The sequence below is a fragment of the Podarcis raffonei genome, chromosome 6 (genome assembly GCF_027172205.1).
Source record: "Podarcis raffonei isolate rPodRaf1 chromosome 6, rPodRaf1.pri, whole genome shotgun sequence".
Lineage (NCBI taxonomy): Eukaryota > Metazoa > Chordata > Lepidosauria > Squamata > Lacertidae > Podarcis > Podarcis raffonei.
This window is the reverse complement of record NC_070607.1, coordinates 100,052,979-100,072,342: the sequence shown is the minus strand read 5'-3', so window position 1 is coordinate 100,072,342 and position 19,364 is coordinate 100,052,979. Positions and strand designations below refer to the sequence as shown.

Here is a 19,364-nt window from a genome sequence, read left to right as displayed (position 1 = left end):
CTCCGCATAGGGATTTTTTAGTTTAAAGAACATTCAAGTAAGAGGCGACAGGACAGAAGTTTATAAAATTATGCATGGCATGGAGACATGGGCGTAGCCAAGGTTTTGATGGGGGGGGGAGAACCTCGGATAATGCTTTTCAATAATATTTGAGGAATGGGGGGGGGCTCTCTCTCGTGACCCTGGAATACAGGGGCATCCGTCCAATGAAGCTGATTGTTGGGAGATTCAGGACAAATACCGGTAATCTAAAGTCCTTCTTCACGCAGCCCAAAGTCAAGCGATGGAACTCGCTCCCCCAAAAGTCAGAAATGGGCTTTAAAAGAATGTTGGAGAAAACCATGGAGGCTAAGGCTATTATAGCTTCTAGCCACAATGCCTAAGCTCTACCTCCACAATTTGAGGCAGCAATGCTTCTGGACCCCAGTTGCTGGGGATCGAGAGTGGGGCAAGTGGCTGGTGCGCTCGAATCTTGCTTGCGGGCTTTCCATGCAGGCCTCTGGATGGGAGGAGAACCGGATGCTGGGCTAGATGGGCCTTTTGGCCTGATGCAGCCGCCGGCCTCTTCTGATGTCCTTCTGACTGATGTGTTCAGATGACCCTCGGGATATGGTTACCAGATGTCCCCATTTCCCAGGGACAGTCCCCAGATTTACAAATTTGTCTCCAGACAAAATTCATCCCCGAAATGTCCCCAGATTTCATTTAACGTCCCGGATTTATATTTTAAGTGTTGTAGATTTATTAGTAGGGAATGAATGTTGTGTGATTGGTTCAACGGCACAAGACACATCATATGGGGACTTCCAGCAAGGCAAAATAGCAGGCACCACAGCAGCGAGCAGCCCCTGAAGCCAGCCAGAACCAACTGCGCTACCAGGCTGGCTCCAGGCTGCTGAGACTGCCACTGCTGCTGTCACTGCCAAGGGAGAACCGGGACGCCCGGCGCGTCAACTGGGGGAACCGCTGACCCCCCCCCCAAAAACGAGGCAGGAGCGAGAGTGCCCGGCCACCCGCCCAGTGGCACTCCAGGGCCAGGAAAAACCCGGAGCTGACACAGGGAGAAGGAGGAGAGGAGAAGGAAGAGCGAGAAAGAGGAAGGAGAAAAAAGAGGGGAACCCCGACCTCGCCGCGCCACTGCCACCGCTGCCTCTGAGGAAGAGAGGTAGGAGAGCCCTGGGAGGGCAAGGACACATGGCCGAGCCCAGGTCTGACCTGAGCCTACTCCACGGCGGCTAGCGCTCCAAGAGAGCAGGCTGGGGCCCAGAGGAAGGCCACGCGACAGAGGAGACCACAGAAGAGATTACTTCTTAATATATATTTTAAAATATTTTTTAATATTTTTTTTAAGTGTCCCCGGATTTTTTGAAAAAAATCTGGTAACGTTACCTCAAGATCGCTTTCAACTCTACAGTTTCTATGATGCTATGATTCCTTAAAGAGAGAGGCGCTCCCAGGCACCTGCTCTCCCCCTACACACGTGAGTTGGTCTGCACTTGTGAATGCTGAAGGCGCCTCCCTGCCCGCCACTCTGGGCGCTCCTTAGCAACACACGGCGGAAGCCGCTCCCCACGGCCGCTCTTGAGGCGGGAATGCCCGAGTTGCGCAAGGCGCTGTTTGCTGAGACCGGCGCGCCCCAAAGCAGCTGCCGGCGCCGGAGGAGGCAGCTAAAAGCAACACGGGCGCCTCCCTCCAGCTTCGCTGAATCAGCTCCCTCCCCGCCTGCTGAGCTGGCCCTGGAGGGCGAATTCCCCTTTCCGTGCAGCCAGGAGGAGGAACTGAGGTTTCAGTCGGGCTGGGGCAGCCCCCTCTTCCCGCTCGCCAGAGCAGACGCAGCTGTCGAGAAAGAGGAACTCGGAGAGGCAGAGGTTCCCCATCCTCCCTCCCACATAAAGAGAAAGGAGTCCTGGGGCACCACGACACGAGGATTTGCTACTGTCTTGCGACAGAAACTTTCGTGGATTATATTCCACTTTATCAGGTGCTTGAATGGTGATCCACAGTTTGCAGGAATATTTGTTCGCTTTGTGCACATACCTAAGTGCGTGTATGGGTACAGAGAGCGAGAGCGAGAAAAGAAAGCAGCGGAGAGGAAATGAAATAGAAAAGTACTGTACTGAACCTAACACTGAAGCTTAAATGCCTGCTTAAAAGCCAAGATTTTGTAGTTGTTAGAATGCCGGACTAGGTTTTGCCTGGCACCTACAGGACTGCAGCTCTAGAAACATCCATAGAAACACAGAGCACAAGTTAGACTCATAGAATTGTCGAGTTGGAAGGGACCCCAAGGGTCATCTAGTCCACCCCCTGCAATGCAAGAATATCTACTAAAGCATTCACCAGAGAATGGCCATCTGTTTAAAAGCCTCCAAGGAAGAAGAGTTCACCACCTCTCGAGGGAGACCGTTCCACTGTCAGAACGGTCTTATAACAGTTCTTATTGTCAGAAAGCTCTTCCTGATGTTGAGTCTGAATCTCTTTCTTATAACTTTCTTATAACTAGCAGGCATGGGTTCGAGTCCTGCCCTCCAGAGCAGCAGAAAATAAGCTTCTCCATCTTCCCTGCCCTTGAGGTATTTGAAGATGGCTCGCATATCTCATCTCAGTTTCCTCTTTTCCAGACTAAACATCCCCAGCTCCTTCAACTATTCCTCGTAAGGCTTGGTTTCCGAGACCTTTGATCATCTTCTGCACACCTTCTGGCTTGTCAATATCCTTAATATCTTAAACTGTGGCGTCCAGAGGTGGACACGGTATTTCAGATGTGGAATTATTACGGGGGGGGGGACCACGCGCAGCTGCAGCTCCAGCCCGGCGGCCCCCACCCCGCTGCCCGTGGGACTCCAGAAAAAAGATCGTGGGCGGGGGGGCATAAGGGTCTTTCTAGGCGGACAACAAATGAAAATCTCCGCGGTGCTGGGACGGCAGCTGCTCCGCCTGCGCCACCCGCAGCAAGGGCAGCCGGGGCCCGCCCTGCCTCCTCTCCTGTAAGGGTCCTCCCTCTCCCCCCTCGCAGCTGCGCAGGCGCCTTCTCCGCCGAGCCGCTTTGAGAAGAGCCCGGAAGTTCCACCTCGGGATCCCTCTACCTTCTTCGTATCTCTTTGGCCTCACTCCCGACGCTCATGCGCCCTTCGTCCGTCGGGGAGATTGCTCTACGGAGAGCGCGACGGGACATACGCGGCCAAGATGGCGGCTGCTCCCAGCGGCGGCGGTTCTTGCCCGGCCGGGAGCAGCAACGGGGCCGGCATGGAGGTGGACGCGGCGGGTAAGCCCGGGAGGCGGCGGGCGGGGCCTGGCTGGGGCGGCGGGAAAGAGCGGCGGCGCCCTCGGGGCCTCCCTCCGTCCTCACGACTCCCTCGGTCTCCGCAGCGGCGCCGGCGGTGATGGCGTCGGGCGTGACGGGGAGCGTGTCGGTGGCGCTGCACCCGCTCGTCATCCTCAACATCAGCGACCACTGGATCCGGATGCGCTCGCAGGAGGGGCGCCCCGTCCAAGGTGAGCGGGGGGTGGGGAGCTGCACCCGGTGGGCTTTTGCCTGCGAGCCGGGAAGGGCGGCCTCCCGCGGGACCCCGGAGCGAAGGGACCGAGCCCGGCGGCCGGGGCGGGCGCGAATGCATCTTCTGCAACCTCAGGCCGCCCGCCTTGCCAAGGCTTCCGGGAAGGGAGCGCAGAGAGCACCCCCCCCCCAAATCTCTGGCAAAACTCGCGTCGTCCTGGAGCACAAGCCGCCCTCGCTGGGGCTGCTGGGAGGAGCCGCCCTGAATCCCCCCTCTGCCTCCCGCAGTAATCGGGGCCCTGATCGGCCGCCAGGAGGGGCGCAACATCGAGGTGATGAACTCCTTCGAGCTGCTCTCGCACACGGTGGGGGAGAACGTGGTCATCGACAAGGAGTATTACTATACCAAGGAGGAACAGTGTGAGTCGGAAATTGGGCCTGCCAGGAGGACGAGGGGGGCTGGCGGGGGCAACTCGCAGGACAGGCATGAGCCAAAGAGGGTCTCTCAGAGCAGCCTGGCTGGTAGCAGGGGGCCGAGGGGCCCACAGAGCCCAGCACTCTTTCTGCACAGTGGTAAACCAGAGGCACCGCCCCCCCCCCCCAGGAGCTGGCAATCAGGACCCAGGTGCAGCTGCACTCCTCCCCCTCCCCCTCCCTGAGGTGATTCCTGGCAAATGGTACTCAGAAGAATTCTGCCTCCAATAGTAAAGGTAATACAGATCCGTTGTCATATTCACAAGCAATAGTCTTATCCTCCATAACTTAGTTTAATGCCTTCTTGCAGCCATCGTAGTTGACCAGTGTCGCTATATGTTGTGATAGCTGTTTTTCTTCCGCTGTCCTGCAGTTAAACAAGTCTTCAAAGATTTGGAGTTCCTAGGCTGGTACACAACAGGCGGCCCCCCAGACCAGTCTGACATCCATGTCCATAAGCAGGTGAGCCTTGCCCCCACCCCCTTTGCTGCCTGCTGGCTGTGGGATGGGTGGGCACAGGCCTCTGAGCAGCCCTCCGGTTTCAGATTGCCAAGGGACAGAGGCCCGGACTTCTGCCGCTCCTGATAGCACCTTCATTTTTTCCTCAGGTGTGTGAGATCATCGAGAGCCCCCTCTTCCTCAAGCTGAACCCCATGACAAAACACACGGATGTGAGTACCTGCTCCCTTCCATGATTGAAACCTCAGACAGCTGCACCAAGGGACATCTGAGTGAGCTGCTGTGCACTCTCTCTCTCTCTCTCTCTCTCCCTCAGCTGCCTGTCAGTGTCTTCGAGTCGGTGATTGACATCATCAATGGAGAGGTAATACCCACCAGTCTTGCGCCATCTCACTCTTTTTAGAAAGGCATGTATTGCAAGGACTTGGGTAGAAGCGGGCCATCTTTCCTGTATGGGAGGAGAGATCCCCAGTGCAGGAGTCACAGCTAAAGGATCCCTCGTCATCCAACCTCTGCTTAAAAATCTCCAAGGAAGGAGAGCCAGCCACCTTTGGAGGGAGCCCCGCTTGCTGCCTGTGCAGGGGGAGAGGCCTATCTGCGGCCTTATTGTCTCTTTCCCCCTTTCTATCAAGGCTACAATGCTGTTTGCTGAACTGATGTACACTCTGGCCACAGAGGAGGCCGAGCGCATTGGGGTTGATCATGTGGCACGGATGACAGCGACGGGCAGCGGCGAGAACTCCACAGGCAAGGGGGGGCAATGGGCAGTGGGGCTGTTAGCCAGTTAGTGCTAACTTTGGGCTGGAGCTGCAAGGTCTCCCATGAGAGAGGATGGTGGAAGCTGTTCCTGGCCTGCTTCATGCCTCAGGGGAGAGAGGTGTTAGGGCTATTTTCAGGCGGCTTCCCCCTGACTCTTCCCCCTCCCCCACTTGTCACTGTAGTGGCCGAGCATCTCATTGCCCAGCACAGTGCCATTAAGATGCTTCACAGCCGTGTCAGGCTCATCTTGGAGTACGTTAAAGCCTCGGAAGCAGGTGAGGGCTGTGGGTGAAGCAACAGTGTCCACCTTTGTCTCTGTTCCTCTTTCCTGCAGGGGGGAAGCACCTCAGCCTCCTCTCTAACCTGTTGCTTCTTTTCCCACCCTCGCCAGGGGAGGTGCCCTTCAACCACGAGATCTTGCGCGAGGCCTATGCTCTTTGCCACTGCCTGCCTGTGCTGAGCACTGACAAGTTCAAAACAGATTTCTATGATGTGAGTGTCCTGGCAAGGAAAACTTGTCTGCTTCTTGTCAAGTGTGGGAAGACATGTCAAACTGGAGCGGGGGAGAGGAATCCCTTGTTAATGGGGGGTAGGGATGGAGCAGGAATGTTGTCATTTGCTTCTACTTCCCCGGCTAAAGTGCTTCCCTCTGGCCTGGAGGGTTCCTGCATCTCACAGAGACCTCCACAAAAGGAAAAGGTTGGAAATGCACCTGCCAACTTGAGCTTTTCTGGCATTGCAAGGGGTTGGGCTAGATGATCCTCAGTGTCTCTTCCAATGCTAAGGTTATGGCAAAGCTTGCAACAACCTGATCTGAGGGCAGCTGGAGAATAGCTCTGGTGCATGGGAAGGTGGGAGGAAGACGTGCTTCCGGGAGCTTTGCAGGGCACAGGTTGTCCCCTCTGTGATCAGCCGGCCTCCTTTTGTCTCCCTCTCAGCAATGCAATGACGTGGGCCTCATGACATACCTTGGCACCATCACCAAGACCTGCAACACCATGAACCAGTTTGTGAACAAGTTTAACATTCTATATGACCGCCAGGGCATTGGCCGGCGAATGCGGGGGCTCTTCTTTTGAGATGTTGGCTCTTTCTAATAAAGCAGTTTTGACGGCAGACACTTTGTGTGTGGTTCATGTCTTTGGCCGCTTTGGGGTGGTAGTGTGTGTAGGAGGTCTTACAACACCCCCCTTGCTTCTCCTCCTCAATGGACATTGCAACCATGAGCGGGCTGCCCATCCCGCCCCCCACCCCCAGGCAGAAAGAGCCCTGGAAGCAGAGAGCTGGTAGGAGTCAGCATTCAGCCATTGGCATTATTTAGATCACAAGATATACAAATTAATTGCTTTATTGGGGAAAAATGCCAGTCTTAATAAAAGTGATAGCAGGAGACACCCTGCAAGCAGTCCCCCAGCCCAGGTCCAAGCCAAGGTGGGAGAGAGCAGGCACCAAGACCTCCTGCAGGCTAGCAGGGCTCAGACAAAAGTGAGGCGGGTCTTTTTCTGGTTCACCTGCCAGACATTGAGCTCCTCATACTCAGAGAGCGCAGCCTGGAACTGGGCAGGAGTGAAGCCCTTGGAGACGCAGCGCTGCTCAGCTGCTGCTAGGTGCACAGAGCGAGGTCCCCCAGCCGGAACCAATTCCCTGATGGCTGCAAAGATCAGTTCAGAGGGGCGCTGAGTCCTGCAGTAGGAGGGGGGGAGGGGGGAGGTCAATCCAGTAGCCCAAGAGAAGTCTGATGCCCCCACTCCACAGCATGAGGTTGTGACAATACAATACCTGCTTGTCTGCCCCTTGTCTGCCAGAAGGGAGTCTTTGGACATCTCCATGAGGCGCATGGCTTCATTCACATCCTCCTTCTCAACCAAGTCCACACGCCGCAGACGAGCCTAAAGAGGAGCCCCACAATGTCAGCCGGCTCACCCACGGTCCCTCTACCACCACACAGAAGAAACAGTCCCTTCCTGCTCCAAACCACCAAGCGATGCCCTCCAAGGTCCTGCCGCTGCATTGAAACCCTTTCAGTGCAGGCACCAGAATTGCAGGGGTCAACCCTAAGCGGGCTTCTTAGGATTAAAAAAAGAAAAATAGGAAAGCAAAGTATTCTAAAAAGATGTTTGGCTCACTGCAATTTCTGCTGCATCCACACAAATTTCTAGAAGTGAGAAGGTGGAGCAGGTGACCTAGGATGGATTAACCTGTTTACCTCTGAAGTACTGGCCAGAGGACAGCATGGAGACTACAACTACAGTTGCTGGGAGGAAACTAGATATGACAGAACTACAATTAATTATTTTATTTTGGGGTGGGGGGAGGGGAGAGCTGAGCATTGGAAGAATTAGAGCAGACAGATGCAGTGCTGGTGGCCTCTGGCTCAGATGGTTTTAGAAGAGGATGAGACAACCGGGGGGAGCAAAAGGCTACTGGCAGCCACTAGCTGCAATGGCTATATTCCACCTCCACCATCAGAGCTGGGTAGCAGCTGTTGGCAACCGTGAGTGGGGAGAACTGCTGCCTGAGGCTCTGATGGGCTTCCCAGAAAAGGCAGCCAGCTGGGCTCCCAGACATGGGGCTACGGTGGCTCCTTCTGGCTTGGTCAGCTGCTGCAGGACTCTTGGAACGCTCTGTCCCAAGAGACCAGGGCCCTGCGGGACTTGACATCTTTCTGCAGGGCCTGCAAGACAGAGCTGTTCTACCAGGCCTTTGGCCAGGGCACATCCTGACCCCCTCCTTTGGCAATCCTCACAGAACTCTAGCCCAATGGTTGCCATTAATCTTATTTGAATTGATTTTATAATGAAATGATTTTAGAATGTTGTATCATTTTAATGTTGTTAGCCGATCTGAGCCCGGCTTCGGCTGGGAAGGGCTAGGTATAAATAAAATTTTATTATTATTTATTATTGTTGTTGTTGCGCTCTACTCACCAGGGCAGTGGCCAGGCGCAGGATCCCCAGCAAGGTGCGGGCCGAGGTGTAGGTGGTGTCCTTGTTGGACAAGGCCTCCTTCCGCATCTCCACATAAGCGGCTGTGATGTAGTCTGCCAGAGCCTCAGGCACCGCTGGCTGCTTCTGCTTGCACATGGCAATGTACCGCCTGGCAGGAGACGAAAGGAGACGAGCCCTGACTCAAGGCCTCCGCTGCATGGGAGCCGCCCTCCCTACACCATGCGCAGTGGCCCAGCCACTGTATGGCCCTGGGGCTGGAAAGCCCTTCCCCCTCACCTCATGAGGCCCATGTCAAGCTCCTGGAACTGGCAGGGGGGCTGGCGGTTGTGCTGGTGCACGTAGGTGATGTGCTGGGCAAGACTGTGAAAAACAGGCAACCATTTAGAAGACGCAGCAAAACCCGGGGGGGGGGGGAGGAGAAGGGCCTCATCTGCAGCGCCTGGTGGCCCCTGCTCACCGGAGGTCGTTGTCACGGTCCGGCCGGTCCTGGATGAGCCACAGCAAGTCGAAGCGGGAGAGGAGGGCAGCCGGGAGCTGGATGTTCTGCTCCAGGCTGCGCTTGGGGTTGTAGCGGCCATAGGTGGGGTTGGCAGCCGCCAGGATGGCGCAGCGGGCGTTCAGCGTGGTCAGGATGCCAGCCTTGGCAATGGAGAGGGTCTGCTGCTCCATCACCTCATGGATGGCCGTCCGGTCTGCTTCCAGCATCTTGTCAAACTCGTCGATGCAGCAGACGCCTTGGTCAGCCAGCACCAGCGCGCCCCCCTCCAGGGTCAGCTCCCCCGTCAGTGGGTCACGCAGCACAGCAGCTGTCAGCCCTACCCCAGAGGAGCCGCGCCCCGTGGTGTACTGGCCTGGAGAACGGGACGGAAGTTGGGCCCATCACTAAAGCAGCTCTCCTCCGCCCTCACCCAACGCTCCTGGGCTTAGGGCAGGAAACATCCACCCTCAGAGCTAAGCTTCAAGGACTGGGTGACACAAAATAAGGCTCCCGGCTGCACAAAAAATCCATGGGCCTCATAAGCCTCGGCCCTCCCCCAGAACCTGGGCAAAAGGGGTGTCTTGTCCAACTGACAAAATGAAATCAGTATCATGGCGAGATGCACCTCAGAGGCGAGGCCTTTCTAGAGGCAAGAGGACCACCACAGAGAAAGCCTTGTGCACTCTCCCCCAACACACACACATGGCAGGAAGCTGAAAGCAAGGAGCCCAGGGGGTGGAAGTGGCCTCTGAGACCAGGGGCTGCTCTGGTGTGCCTTCAGGGCCTAAGCAGCATTACCTTTCCATAGACACCTGCCCATCTGGCTGAGAGCTGTGGGAAGGAAGACCCTGGGCAGACCCCTCTGCCCACCCCCTTGCAGCTTCTTCTGAAGCGGAGACCTCAGGTTCCCTGCTCCCCCCACCGTGGCAGCCTGTGGGTCTCCTTAGCGGGAGCTGGGTAACTTCCAGAGGGAGTGAACTAAGCAGCTGCAACATCAGCCAGACAGGCGCTGCTCAGGGACAGAGCACCTGCCTTGCAGGAAGAAGGTCCCAGGCTCAGTCCCATGCCGTATCCCAGTCAGTGGACCCTGAAGTGGTACTCACTGCGTGGCGCCAGGCGCGTGATGTATGACAGCAGCTGGGACTTGGCCACACCAGGGTCCCCCATGAGGCAGATGTTGATGTTCCCTACAAGGTCCGGGAGTGGGAAGAAGAGGGCACATTATCCAGGGGTGCCTCTGGAGAAAACATTGCCCCACCGCAGCACTTTGCAGAAAAGGCCCCAGAGCAGAGATGGCAGCAGAGGGAGAAAGCAGCTGTTTGCAGCCATGGGGGCCTTACCCCGAATCTTCATGCCCCGGGGGTTCTGGTCCACGCCCCCCACCAGCAGGAGGAGGAGGGCCTTTTTGACATCCTCATGGCCATAGATCTCGGGGGCGATGGAGGCCGCCAGCTTGTCATAGAAATCCTCCTCTGCAAGGGAATCAGCAGGAGGGAGATGTGAGTGAGGGGCAGGGGACCCTGCCCTGCACCTTCCAGGCACCCAACCAGACCACACCAGCCCCTTGGGCAATTCAGGATCCTGGGGGCAGGAAGGGGCTGGGAGGCACTGCGTGGGATGGTGACGGACAGATGCCCCACCCCCTGCACAAGGGAGTTTGCCAGTAATCTTGCTTGAGGGACAGAAGCACATCCCTGACAGAAGCCAGCCGACCTACAGAGAAACTCTCCAAGTCAGGGTGTGAAAGAGGTGGTTACGATTTAGATTCCAGCTGAGGCAGCTGAGAGGAGGAGATGCCTACAGGAGGGGCCAGCAAGCCAAGACTGGCTTCACTTCGGCCAGCAACAAGGAGGCAGCACTTTGGGCGAGATCTCTGCCATGACCCCAAAGTTCTCTTCCTGGACAGTCATTGCCCAAGGGCCATGCAAAAACTTCCCCGTTCAATCCCTGCCAACAGCATCGCCAGGTAGGGCTGGGAAAGACTCTGCCTTATACCCTGGGTCTAACTCAGTATAAGGCAGCTGCTTTCTGTTTCGCTGCCAGCTCTGAGGCACCTCTTCTGAGAAGGGATTTCGCCCAAAGCATCTTGGAACCAGACTATACAAGGCAGGCCAGAGCACCACTTCCACACCACAACCAGCTTCCTGGAAGCCCTTGCCAAGCCCCATGGGGCCAGAGGGGCAGGGAGGATGAAGCCGCCCCGCACCTGTGATCTGGCGCAGCTCCTCCTCCGTGAGGCCCCCTCCACACAGCTCCTCCTGCTCACTCTTGCTCATGCAGACGATGTGGTGGGCCTCCAGGTATGTGTCAGACAGAAGGCCCTACAATGCAGCAAGACATGTGCTCAGTCCAGAGCCCCAGCACCACCCCCAGACCCCTCCCAGCTTGACCTACTGCTCTCCCACCTGCAGGACCTGCCGGAATCCCGTCTGCCGCACAGGGAGGAAGATGCCAGTAATGCTGACGTGGTCCCCTGGCTGCACAAGGCGCGTATTCTCCCCTTGCACGCTGACGCTGATGGAACGCGGTAAGTTCCCCACCGGCACCTGGTCGCTCTAAGAGGGAAGGAGGGAGGGGGAGGTGAGAGCAGGGCCCCCTCCTCGCCCTTCCAGTGCACCCAGACCCTCTGCCCCGGCACCAGGCAAGCCATCTGCAATGCAGGGATCATACATAAAGAATCCCTGGCCGTCCAACCTCTGTTGAAAAACATTCAATGAAGAGAGCCCATCACCTTCCTTGGAGGTTTCTGAACATCCAATCACCCACCCACCTGCCCTAGCCCAGAACAGCACTGCCTACTCTGACCCCAGCACCTGCCCAAGACCTCCCCACCACGCACCCAGAGACTGCAAAGAGTCCCTGCCCCCCACCTGGAGGTGCTTGTAGAGGCAGCAACTGCACAGCCACCACACTGGCCCCTGCAGGATCTAGCCCACTGTCAAGCCTGCTCTGCGGCAGAGATGGCAGGAAAGCAGCTCCTCCCTTGCTTGCGTCTTGTTAAGCAAATTGCTTTGGGGTGCTTGATGTTTCCAGTGTAGCATCCAGTCTTGGGTTATGTCTGAATGTCACTTGCTGTGCCCCAAGGATGTGGACATGGAGGGGCTCAGCCTCCACAAGTGGTGAGTGCCTCCTTAAGGGAAGGAACAGGCCCACCTGCTGTGAAGGAGGCAGCCAATCACAGGGCTGCTCCAAAAGACGCCCTTCCTTGGGGCCCAAGGACTAGAACCACTTTGGGCCAGTTGACAGGTGCACGTTGACTGGGAAATGTGCAGAATTCCTTCCTTATAGCTAGGTTATGTATACACTCTCCAGGGGGTCCAGTGAATGTGCACAATGACCAGTTCTGCATGTTAACCACCCAACTAACATTGCCTTTTACTCTTTTATCGTAAGCCACTCTAAAATACTTTGGGAATTGAGGAGGAAGACAGAAACACTTGAAGTAAAATTGTGCCTTTCCCCGTCATACTAACCCAACAACCTTTGCTTTGAGATGCTGGGGACCTTTTGCCTGTGAAACATGCTCTCTGCAACCACTGGCCCACGCTGCTTCCACTGGTGGCTGAGCAGCTAGATATTGGCTCTCCACCCCACCCCTGGAACGCCGTGGGTGGTTAGTGGGGAAATGGCTACAGCAGCAGAGGGGCCCATTGTTTTGACAGAAACACACAGAGGCTCACATGTTCCTGGATCTTCAGCTCCTGATACTTGATGAACTTGGAGCCACGGCTCTGCAGGTAAAGTCGGCCACCAGCTTGGTTGGTCTGGCACTCCCGGCTGGGGCACATCAGCAGAGGGGTGAAGTTGGGGGCCTGTATCTGGGAGGAGGCAAGAGGAGAAAGAAGGGGGGTCAGGTGCAAGGAGCCTTGGCTGGGGTATCACCCCCTTGTGCATTTCCCTTTCCCACTGGAAAGCTGTCTCCTCACCGGCTGATAGGTCTCTGCACCACACTGGTCACAGCTGTAGGTGGCTACCACCATGCGAGGCTTCACCTCAGAGACGCGGGTGACAATGCCCCGGATGGCCACAAGCTTCCCAATGGCATCAGCCTTCACCTCCCGGATCACCTGGGCCTTGGTGCTCGATGGCGCTTTGAAGTACAGCTCACTATGAAACGGGACAGAGGGAGACAGAGTGAGACCACGGTGGGCCATGAGGCCTTGCAGCAACATCTGGAGGTAGATGGAGGTGGGGAAAAGGGCACCCCCATCCTCTGCCCTCCTCAGCTTCCATTTCTACCGGAAGAAGAGAAACTCAGCAAATGCCCCCTCTGCTTGCAGGGGCGGCTGCAGAGGGAGCAGGATTCCCGGCCGGGCCTGGCAAAAGGGGGCGGCACTCACAAGCGGCGCATGAGCTCTGGCGGGAACTGGTTCTGGGGGTCGTGGGGCTGGCCGGGCTCCCGCCCGCGCCCCTCCAGCAGCAGCCGGTGCTCGATGTAGACGTCCAGCGCATCCTTGTGGGCGACCTGCTGGGCGAGAGGAGAGAGGCAAGGCGGCGCTCACCAGGGGAACTCCCCGCGGCAGGAAGGCCGCAGCCTGGCGAAGGGAGCGGGGCCGAGGCTCACCTCCCGCTGCCGGTACCGGGGCAGCAGCTCCGCGACGGCATCGGCGAAGACCTTCTCGTAGCGCTTCGCGTTCTCGCACACCGAGTCCACCAGCGCCGGGTCCTCCTCGGCCACGTCGTCCAGATCCACGCGCAGCGCCACCTGATCCCGCTGCGCCACCCGCCGCTGCCGGGAAGGAGCCAGGGAGGGAAGGGCGTGAGCGCGGCGGCGGCGGAGGGGCGAGGAGGGGCCCCCGCCCCGCACTCTGCACACGCTCCGGCGCCCGCCCGCCGCCCGCCTCGCGCGCCGCCTCACCAGCTGCTCCACGTAAGGGAACTCCTTGCCCGCCTCGCTCTGCCGGTAGAAGCCCTCCAGGAACGCCGAAGCCCTCGCTGCGGAGAGAGAGACACGGTCAGCTCGGCTCCGCCCGCCCGCCCGCCCGGCCGCCCGCCGCCCCTGCGCTCACCGGCCTCCTCCGCGTAGTCGCAACCTCCGCCTTTTCCCGCCATCTTGGCCGCTTCGCCTCCTTCTCCTTTTTCCCGCCACGGAACTGAGTGACGCGGGAAGTGGCGCCAACTCCGCCTATGGCCGCCCTCCTCACCTCCTCCCGGTCAGGAAGCCCAATCCCCGCACGGGAAGGAACGCCCGCCTCCCCCCTCCATATCACCCAATCAGTCCCCACGTTCAGAAGTCCCGCCCACCGACTTTCCCCTTCCTCTCCTTCTTTACGGCAAGCTGTCACTTGACGGCGGCCCGCTTCCGAAAAGAGCGGAGGTCCCGGATGTAGGGGGCGGGCGAGAAAGGGATCTGTAGGCCCCGCCCGGATCCGGAAGCTCTTTCCCCCGGGCTCTCCGGGGCATGTGCAGAGTGCCCGGCTCTCCCCCCCCCGGACGATGCTTCCTCAGGTCTTCGTGCTCTCCGCCAAGGGCGACCGCCTCCTCTACAAGGACTGTATCCTCCGCGCGCTCCGGCCAGGCAGGGAAGCAGCGCCCGGCAGCTTCGGGGGGGAGGGGAGGGCCGAGGGGCCCCCGGGCGCAGGGGCGGGCTCTGATTCAGGAGCTCTGATCCCCCCCCATTTTCCTTGACCCCCCCCTCCCTCAGTCCGCGGCGACGGCGACTCCGAGCTGGTCGACACCTTTTGCCAGAAGATCGCCGCGCTGCCGGGGGACCAGGCGCCCGTTTTCATGGTAGAGAAGCGGTCGGGCGGGCGGGGGCTGTGTCGTGCAAGGGGAAGCGGGTCGCCGCTGACTGACACCCCTCTCCTCCTTCATTCCCTCCAGCAGGCGCGCCAGGGACTCCACTTCGCGCACGTGCGCCACGCCGGGCTGTACTTCGTGGTGACGGTGCTGCCCAACGCCTCTCCTTTCGCAGCTGTCGAGTTCCTCAACCGGTGAGGCTGCTGCACGAGGTTGGGCAGGGCGGGGCGCTGTGGGGACCCCCCCCCCATTGACACCTGTACTCCCTCCTGCCTCCAGGCTGGTGACTCTCCTGCGGGACTATTGCGGCTCTCTGAGTGAGAAGACGGTCAGCCTCAACTTTGCGCTCATCTATGAGCTCCTGGATGAGCTCCTGGTAGGTGGGGTGGGGGTGCACCAGGCCCCTTTTGACAGCAAGCCAGCCGCCTCATGCAAAGAAATGGCACCTGCCAGGAAGGCCAACCAGTGCAAAAAGCTCCAATATCAAACAGGGCCATGACAAATTCATAGCAGAGTTTCCACACAGAACACAGGATGAAATCTACCGCGTAAGCGGAAGACGACACCAGAGGTGCCAACAGGCTCACACCCAGCTTCAAGGATCAAAGTGTGTGGCACCTCATCGGGACAGTTGGGTAGGGGGGCACCATGGTCCCAAGCCAGAATAGGACCATTGCAGAAGGGTCCATTCATGCAAACCATTTTAAAAGGGCGGAGCCTGGCATTGGATCTGGTTCTGTCTGAAGTTGAGGTGAGGAGGCTACCACTTGAAACCCCCCCCCCATGGCCATTAATGGCTTTTCATCTAAAGTGATTTCCTTTGATCAAATCTGTGCATGGCTAGTAATCCTGCTGCATAGATGCTTCCAGGTGTTTTCTCGCTTGGGGCACAAAGGGGAAGGGAAGGAGGGAGCTGGTTGCACCCACAACTCTCCCCTCCCCTCAGGATTATGGCTACATCCAGACAACAGCGCCCGACGTGCTGAAGAACTTCATCCAGATGGAGCCTGTGCTCAGCCAGCCCTTCAGTCTTCTTGACCTCAGTACGGTGGGCCTGGTGAGTGGGGCTGGTAGTGCGAGACCCAGAAATGGGCTCCATGGGAGTGAATGGCAACCTGGCATTGAGGTCACCTAATGCCTTTTAGCTTCTAAAGACCTGCTCCTCATGAGAAGCCCCAGCTGCTAGATGAGGGAGACTTGCTTGCACAGCACAAGGCTGTGTATGTGGCCATGTGCTTCTGTCCAGTTGTCAGGATCCCTTGGGCTGGATTTGTCATGCTTGGCCTGAAAATGCTAAGAAATGGCTCCGCTCTGGGTGTCTCTCTGCCGCTGCAGCCAAAGCCGCCTCCTGCTAGATGGGCAAAGTTAGGCTGCAAGGAAAAAGCAGGAAAGAGAGGGTGGTGGGTTCAGTGTTGAAACAAAGCCTATGCATAACACCTCTTCTAACACATTGGGTATGCCAGTCCCACTGCTAATTCCTCAAGCAGTATTGTCTACACTGACTGCCAGTGATAATCTAGAATTTGGCACAGGGGCTTCTCCCAGCCACTGTCAAAATGGCTGACAGTGGTTGAAGGAGCTAAGGATCCAAGGATCCAGCCCACTGGCTGAAAAATGGTCCCAACCCCAATAAACAACAGGCATTGCGTAAGCGCTCTGGGTAAAGTATATTGGTGACCTCTGCTTTTCAAGTATTTATTATGTTACAGTAATGTTGGGGAGCCATTGCTCTTTTCCTCTTTGTGTTCTGTAGCATCTTATTATGTGGATGTTGTGGCATTCTCCAAGATCTCACACACCAGCAATAAGCTGCTTTGCTGTTCACAGAGTTGAGGACTCTTTCAGCTTCACAGGACTCAGATTAACATCCGTTTCCAATAATTATTATTTCTTGTGGATCCAGTTTGGAGCAGATACACAGCAAAGCAAAGTGGCTCCCAGTTGCGCAGCTGCCCGTCCTGTCCTGTCCCTGCGGGGGGAACAGGTAAGATGCCCCGTATCTTGAGTCACTCAGCAAAAGCTCCCCAAAGGTGCTGGCAGGGCTGGAGTTGTGCTGACTGCCAACAAACATTTATGCTGCAACAAATGCCTGTCTCCCACCTGTAATCTGAAACCATCACTGTCATAATGCCATGGTATCAGCCTACGATTCTATGGCATTAACACACCCAACACACCAAGTTCAGTTCTGGTTGTTGCACTTAGAATCCTAGAACTGTAGTTTGAATGTACCCCACGATCATCTAGGTCAACCTCCTGCAAGATAAATATTGCAGAGCTGGGAAACATTAGGAAAAGATCAACCAAAATTATCAAGCAGGTGGAGCAACTCCCCCGTGAGGAAAGTTGCTGTGTTTGGGGCTTGGTAGCTCAGAAAAAAAGGCAGAAGTGCAGAGAAAGGGGCTAAGAGGTTTTCTTGCTCTGGTGGTATCAGAACCCAAATAGCTCCCAGAAACTGGTGGAAGATTCATTCAGGCAAGCAGGGCACCTTCACCCGGCCAGAACCCTCCCCTGGCCCCCAACACAGAGAGCATGAGAGGGGGACTTGCTGTCATGCTTTGCCTGCCTGTGGGCTTCGGAGCATTTGCCTGGTCACTGTGGGAACAGAATTGCAAAACTGTAGGGTTGGAAGGGATCCCCAAGGGCCCTACAATGCAAGAGCCCCAACAGAGCTGTCCTGTCTCTTCCTCCAGAGTTCGCGGCCAGAGGTCTTCCTGGACGTAGTGGAGCGTCTCACAGTCATCATTGCAGCCAATGTAAGTCAAAAGCAGCGCCAGAGATTCCCTCTTGCACAGCCCTTCCCTGAACCCACAGCACCGCCCAGGTGGAGGCCCTGAGCCCTGTGCCTCTTCCCTCCAGGGAACCCCCATGAAGACTGACATCCAAGGAGAAATCCGCCTCAAGAGTTTCTTTCCTGGCTGCTCCGGTGAGTAAATGCCCTCACAGACATGTCCTGACCAGGGAGGGCAACCGCCAATTCGGATAGCTTCTGCTTGCGCCTCCCTTTCTCTGCCCATCATAAAGTAAAGTGCCTGGCTGGTTTTCAGAGGACAAGCCAGGACCTCCTGCTTGTCTGGACACCACTTGCAGGGGCAGGTTTGTCCCAGGGGGCACTGGAGGCTCTGGAGGCTCCTGCAAAGGATGGTGCAAAGTGACCAAGGAATCCATGCCATGTTTGGGGGGGGTTGTGCCTAGAAATAGGGAGTTCTGCTGCAGGGAGATGTGACCCTGGCCCTACTGTGAAGGTTCGTTTCTTGCAGGGAATGGGGGTTCCTCCCTCCCACTTTCCCACTAGGCAGGGCTTGTGCAAGTTAAGTGTACCCACTGCCCCATCACCTTTGGCAGGGCGACCTCAGTTGCAAATAAGCTGAAGGATAAAAACACAGCAGCCGTGAGGAAGAGAAGCGGCTACTGCTTAGAGACACGAGGTAGCGAGGGCTCTCCTCCTCCCTGGGGGGAAATGCCCCTTGAGGAACCAGGAGAGCTCATGGAGGCTGTGCCCTTTTCTTCCCTGCAGAGATGCGGGTTGGCCTCACTGAAGAGTTCTGTGTGGGCAAGACTGAGCTGCGAGGTGAGTGTGCCCCCTGCCCGCCACAGAACCTCAGGACCTGCCCCCGCTAAAGCCTCTCTTGCTTTGCCCCTAGGCTATGGCACCGCAGTGCGCGTGGACGAGTGCTCCTTCCACAGCTCCGTCAAGCTGGACGAATTTGAGCGCAGCCGCATCCTCCGCGTGAACCCCAGCCAAGGAGAGGTAAAGGCAAGTGGGCGGGGGGCTGGCCCATGGGGATTGGGAGAAGCCCACCTGCTGAGCCCTGCTCTTCTTTAAGCAGCTGACTCTGATGCAGTACCAGCTGGCGGACGACACCCCTGCGGCCTTGCCCTTCCATCTTTTTCCCACCCTCAACCACGACCCCAGCGGCCGGTGAGTGGGGCCTGGCTGCCACCTCAAGCAGCCCTCAAAGTGCCCTGGGCAAGGGAGGAGAAGGAGGCGGCCCCCAGCCCTGCCTCACCCTGCACCTTTTCCGCCCCTGCAGAGTGCAGATCTACCTCAAGCTTCGCTGTGACTTGTCACCAAAAAGGTAGAGTCCTTCCCTGTAGTTCAAGGGGGGGGGCAAACTAGGAAGGGGGCACCCACTTCACCCTGCTCTGCCCCACTTACGGATCCCATCTCTTTCAGCCACGCAGTGAACATCCACCTCCACCTGCCTGTGCCTAAGGCCACTCTAAGGTAAGGTGAGGGGGGCGGCTGCTGCAAGGCCACTTCCAACATGGCCGGTGTTCTTGTGCCCCTGCTTGGTGCTCCCCTCCCCCTCTCACGGCTGTTCCCCCACCCCCAGCCTCTCCCAGGAGCTGAGCAGTCCAGAGCAGTCCGCCACCTTCCAGCCCTCCACAAAATCCATCGAGTGGGTCATTCCCAGAGTCCAAGGTGGCTCCCAGCTCTCAGCCCTTTTCAAGGTAAGGGGTTAAATGATGGCCCCAGCCGTTGGTGCAGCAGTGGAGGGAAGCCCCACAATGGTGGCCCTCCAGCTGCTGCCACACTCACCCGCCCCATCATGTGTGTCTGTTTTGCAGCTGGAGGTGCCAGGGCTGAGCCGGGCGCGGCTGCTGGAGCTGGGCCCCGCCAACCTCTCCTTTGAGGTGCCAGCACACACGTCTTCTGGTCTGCAGATCCGCTTCCTGCGCTTTGTGGGGCCGCAGCCAAGCCTCCCTCACCGCTGGGTGCGCTACGTGACCCACAGCGATTCCTACGTCATCCGCCTCAGCGCAGGGTAGATGCATTAGGGCCCAACCGTGCAACATCCCTCGCCGGCCCCCGTCAAAGCAGCCTCTTTGCAGGCACCAGAAGTTTTCCATAAACAGTTTTATTTCTCAGCCAACAGCTCCACAAAACCCAATCAAAAAGGAACAGCAGAACAGAAATAGCAGAATGGAAAGTGTCCCACAAGTGAGAGGAACTGAGGCAAAACCTCAAATGCTACACAACAAAAACTGTCCCTGAGAAATGAGGCCA

The 19,364-nt window shown here is 57.4% G+C and overlaps 3 protein-coding genes across 6 annotated transcripts; 2 read left to right on the top strand and 1 right to left on the bottom strand.

Annotated features, from left to right (window-relative positions):
- Nucleotides 1-3,137: 3,137 nt before the first annotated feature.
- Nucleotides 3,138-6,304, top strand: COPS6 (COP9 signalosome subunit 6). The gene is made up of 10 exons (XM_053394842.1): nucleotides 3,138-3,265; nucleotides 3,370-3,495; nucleotides 3,785-3,916; nucleotides 4,344-4,432; nucleotides 4,579-4,641; nucleotides 4,746-4,793; nucleotides 5,062-5,176; nucleotides 5,371-5,463; nucleotides 5,580-5,680; nucleotides 6,127-6,304. The coding sequence occupies exons 1-10, from the start codon at nucleotides 3,187-3,189 to the stop codon at nucleotides 6,265-6,267; spliced, it is 987 nt and encodes a 328-aa protein (XP_053250817.1). The 5' UTR covers nucleotides 3,138-3,186; the 3' UTR covers nucleotides 6,268-6,304.
- Nucleotides 6,305-6,481: 177 nt separating this feature from the next.
- On the bottom strand, nucleotides 6,482-13,733 carry MCM7 (minichromosome maintenance complex component 7). Of its 2 annotated transcripts, none has more exons than XM_053394840.1 (15): nucleotides 13,624-13,733; nucleotides 13,473-13,549; nucleotides 13,179-13,343; nucleotides 12,955-13,082; nucleotides 12,541-12,721; nucleotides 12,295-12,432; nucleotides 11,020-11,169; nucleotides 10,821-10,935; nucleotides 9,955-10,086; nucleotides 9,718-9,801; nucleotides 8,594-8,987; nucleotides 8,413-8,496; nucleotides 8,116-8,284; nucleotides 6,968-7,077; nucleotides 6,482-6,871 (listed from the first exon to the last, which is right to left on the bottom strand). In XM_053394840.1, the coding sequence occupies exons 1-15, from the start codon at nucleotides 13,664-13,666 to the stop codon at nucleotides 6,664-6,666; spliced, it is 2,178 nt and encodes a 725-aa protein (XP_053250815.1). In that variant the 5' UTR covers nucleotides 13,667-13,733; the 3' UTR covers nucleotides 6,482-6,663. The 2 variants fall into 2 exon arrangements, with proteins under 2 accessions (XP_053250815.1, XP_053250816.1); XM_053394841.1 differs by having other exon boundaries at nucleotides 12,955-13,079.
- Nucleotides 13,734-13,985: 252 nt separating this feature from the next.
- On the top strand, nucleotides 13,986-19,362 carry AP4M1 (adaptor related protein complex 4 subunit mu 1). 3 transcript variants are annotated; one of them, XM_053394839.1, is made up of 15 exons: nucleotides 13,986-14,108; nucleotides 14,259-14,344; nucleotides 14,441-14,547; nucleotides 14,633-14,729; nucleotides 15,300-15,410; nucleotides 16,257-16,337; nucleotides 17,047-17,109; nucleotides 17,213-17,279; nucleotides 17,871-17,924; nucleotides 17,998-18,104; nucleotides 18,184-18,275; nucleotides 18,388-18,432; nucleotides 18,531-18,581; nucleotides 18,691-18,808; nucleotides 18,926-19,362. In XM_053394839.1, exons 1-15 carry the CDS (start codon nucleotides 14,051-14,053, stop codon nucleotides 19,124-19,126), a joined length of 1,338 nt encoding a protein of 445 aa, XP_053250814.1. In that variant the 5' UTR covers nucleotides 13,986-14,050; the 3' UTR covers nucleotides 19,127-19,362. The 3 variants fall into 3 exon arrangements, with proteins under 3 accessions (XP_053250814.1, XP_053250813.1, XP_053250811.1); XM_053394838.1 differs by having other exon boundaries at nucleotides 14,438-14,547; XM_053394836.1 differs by having other exon boundaries at nucleotides 14,259-14,547.
- Nucleotides 19,363-19,364: the final 2 nt, after the last annotated feature.